This window comes from Malurus melanocephalus, unplaced genomic scaffold (assembly GCF_030028575.1).
Source record: "Malurus melanocephalus ecotype Western Australia unplaced genomic scaffold, MMel_1.1 scaffold_107, whole genome shotgun sequence".
Lineage (NCBI taxonomy): Eukaryota > Metazoa > Chordata > Aves > Passeriformes > Maluridae > Malurus > Malurus melanocephalus.
The window spans coordinates 2,069,447-2,071,787 of record NW_026623339.1 but is presented as its reverse complement, the minus strand read 5'-3'; the positions used below and the strand labels follow the sequence as shown (position 1 = coordinate 2,071,787).

Sequence of the window (2,341 nt, the reverse complement as noted above, 5' to 3'; positions counted from 1 at the left end):
CATCAGTCCCAGGCTTGTGGCAGTGTCACCTCAACCCAGCTGGTGCTGGCTGCTGTGGCACCCAGGGTGTCACCACTGCTCTCGACACCCTATGGCCATGCTGGTCCCTCCATCCCTGTGAATCCTCTCTCTGAGGATTCCAGCAGTTTTTGGCTGCATCCCATCCTCYGGCTGCTGCTGGAGCAATGATGATCTGCCATGGGGGTGGGCAGTGCTGTCCACCTCGAGATGGGACAGCTCAAACCAYTCTCCAGCCCAAATGCCCCGCAGTGACCGTGCCCTGCAGTGACCTCTGCCCCAGCCACCCCTGATGGGGGGTTTCCAAGGAGCTCTTAAAATCCTCCCACAATGGAGGTGGCAAAATGTTCTGAGCAGCCTGTGCCCCTGCGTGGCTGGCAYTGTGGTGGGAAGGTTTTCTGGAGCCCAGTTAGGATCGCTGGGAGGYATCCATGGGTGGAATTCCAGGGTGTGTGAGGTGCCTTCCAAACCAAACCCCACTGTGATGAGCACAGCAAGGGGATGGGAACCTCCATGGCTCAAAGCTCAAAGCACCTCCAGGCACCTCCAGAGCCCCCACAGGACCTGGTTTCACTTTTTCCCCGTGGGCATGAGGTTCCCATCCCAGCTGGGTGATGGGGCGAGCAGCCCTCCTCGGGGCCRGCGTGGGAGAGGAGGAAATCAGAGCACGGCCGTCGGTGTTACCAGAAAAAACCGCTGCCGTTCCTCTTTCGTTCCTCGTACACGGCGCCGAAAACCGAAGCGTTTTGAGGGAACAGCGAAGGGCTCGCACAGGGTGGGCAGTGAGGGACCCCCACCCACACATGGAGAGGGCTCCTGGTACTGAAAGCAGCGGGATCGCCGCGTTTCCAGGGGCTGTGGCTCGGCTGGCGGCTTTTTTTGGGGAAATTGTGGTTTTCTCTTCTCCGCCCCAAGCTCGGGATGTATTGGGGTCCCTGTGGGGGCTCTGGGGTGCTCCAGAACATCCCACCCAGCACCTGCCTCTCCCTCCTACCGGAGCAGATTCCCAGCTCAGAGCGCTCCCGGCAGAAGGAATTAATTACGCGGCGCGTTTGCAAACAGCCCCGCGAATGAGTTTGCCTGGAACAGAGACATCCCCGAGGACATTTAGCGATTTTATATCGCTTCCCTTTATCTCGGCAATCTCGGCGTGCAGTTACACGGGCTCCTCAGATCCTCTAAGTGCTCTGAACGTGCTGCAATTTGTACAGGCTGTAATCGACAGGAATTGGGTTGTAATTAGAGCCGCTTGCYGCAGATTGCCGGCTCTGGGATTGTCTGCGCTGCCTCCGGAGCCGGGCAAGCAGCGCCTGCAGCTCCTGCGAGGAGCCCGGGATGCTGAAAGGATGATTGAGGGTCCCGTCCTCCACTTTGGGACACCTCGTGTCCTCTCAGGGCCACCCAGCACCSCGATGTCACCGTGGTGGTGTCTGTCCCTCGCTGCTTCCTCCCTGCTGCTTCTGCTTTTTGGTGACAAAACTTTCGCTGCCAGCGCTCRCTGTCCCCCCGGGGCTCTGCTGTGGTGGAGCCCAAACCAGTTTAAAATTTAAAATTCCAGGATTTCCTTACCCAGCTGATGCCTGAGCGTGCCTGGTGTCAGTGATGAGGGAATTACCTCAAACACGGCCCATTTCRGTGGTTTTATTCCTGATCACACCTCAGCTTTGAACATTCCGTGGCTAAAATCCCCTCATTCGGTTTGCTCTGGTCCAGCTGAGCGGGGCTGGAGGGCTCAGGAGGTTCCTGCTCAAGCGGGATGGTGCTGAGCTGCTCTGAGAGGGATTTTGGGTGGGAAATCATAGAAGAGAGGCCTCTTTTTGAAAAAAAACCCAAAAAACCCAAAACCAACCAAACAAAAAAACCCCAAAAAAGCCCTAAAACCAACCAACCAAAACAAAACAAAACAAAACAAACAAAACAAACAAAACAAACAAAACAAGAAAACAAAACAAAACAAACAAAACAAACAAACAAAAAAACCCCACAAAAATGTGAACAGGTCTGTGGCTGCAACAGAGCTATGATAGTTCCAGGGCTCACCACAATGGGTCCAAATGTTAATTTTGGTAGAGTGTGATTAACTGGGATGGGAGGTGACCCCTGAGCAGGGAGATGTGTGGCACGGTGGCACCGGGGTGACAGCAGGGTGACTCTGGCCACTGCAGGCTCTACGAGGGGAAGGAGGTGGCCGAGTTCCAGAACTCGCTTCAGCGCTTCTTCTTCGCCCTGAACCAGCTGATGAAATCCCCGCTGGAGGGTCCCACGCTGCTCTCCCAGGTATGGCTCAGCTCGGGGGTGTGGTGGGAGGGGGCCACTGGCTGGG

At 56.1% G+C, this 2,341-nt stretch overlaps 1 protein-coding gene across 1 annotated transcript in view; it reads left to right on the top strand.

Moving 5' to 3' along the window:
* The window catches only part of LOC130575445 (dedicator of cytokinesis protein 2-like), a 46,064-nt gene that overhangs the window by 12,689 nt on the left and 31,034 nt on the right, over positions 1–2,341 (top strand). Inside the window, exon 22 of the mRNA XM_057369339.1 lies at positions 2,184–2,295. Within this exon, the coding sequence (XP_057225322.1) occupies positions 2,184–2,295 (112 nt within the window). The remainder of the gene's footprint in view (positions 1–2,183; positions 2,296–2,341) is intronic.